Source organism: Penaeus monodon, chromosome 21 (assembly GCF_015228065.2).
Source record: "Penaeus monodon isolate SGIC_2016 chromosome 21, NSTDA_Pmon_1, whole genome shotgun sequence".
Classification (NCBI taxonomy): Eukaryota; Metazoa; Arthropoda; class Malacostraca; order Decapoda; family Penaeidae; genus Penaeus; species Penaeus monodon.
Genome location: NC_051406.1, coordinates 12,135,021 through 12,135,745, shown reverse-complemented (window position 1 = coordinate 12,135,745; position 725 = coordinate 12,135,021). Strand labels below are relative to the sequence as shown.

At 39.6% G+C, this 725-nt stretch overlaps 1 protein-coding gene across 1 annotated transcript in view; it reads left to right on the top strand.

Moving 5' to 3' along the window:
• LOC119586565 overlaps positions 1-725 on the top strand; it is a 6,462-nt gene that overhangs the window by 3,217 nt on the left and 2,520 nt on the right. The window contains exon 2 of the mRNA XM_037935319.1: positions 578-713. Within this exon, the coding sequence (XP_037791247.1) occupies positions 578-713 (136 nt within the window). The remainder of the gene's footprint in view (positions 1-577; positions 714-725) is intronic.

Below are 725 nucleotides of genomic sequence, written 5' to 3'. Positions count from 1 at the left end.
CCTCATCCTCAGAGTATGAATTCTCTTCATTGGGCCCTGGTTCTGAGTTAATCATTAATGTTTTTTTTTTTTTCATACTGCTAAAATGAATGTTGCTGCCAATAATAAACTTGGTATTCACATCACAAATATAGATATAGTTTTTTTCCGAGATAATATCTGTAGCAGTAGTCACTTAACCCAAAAGTTGGTTACCTTAAAGAAGGAAAATTTTGAGTGGGAATGCTTTAACTGGCAACTGTTGATGTCCTCGTTTAAATTTCAGTTCTTTTTAATGGTCTATTAAAGCATGTCCTGCATATATCTAACTATGAATGTGTTTGCGGGAATGCTCTCGTGTGTTAGTACATGTATATACCTGTGTTAATTTATCTAGTTTGTATCTGTGATGTTATTTTTCCATATTTTTCTTCCTTTATCCTTCACAACCTTCATTCATATTCTTCTCCCAATCCCGCTCCCCCCTGGTCTTGCATGTGCGTTTTAGCGTCCTGTTTCTGTGTAGGTGTATGGTGAGTACACTATCTTCTTCCAGCATCATGTTTCACGTTTTCACGAGTGTATACCGTCACTGCAGGCAAACCACAACGCAGTACCGGGGTATGTGGGACACCCCTCTCCTGCTGCATCACGAACCGAACTCACGGCAAACATCATACAGCTACAGCGAAATGTACAGGAATTCTGCAACAGTCGGCGAGTGGGATGGAAAGGTAAATGTACAA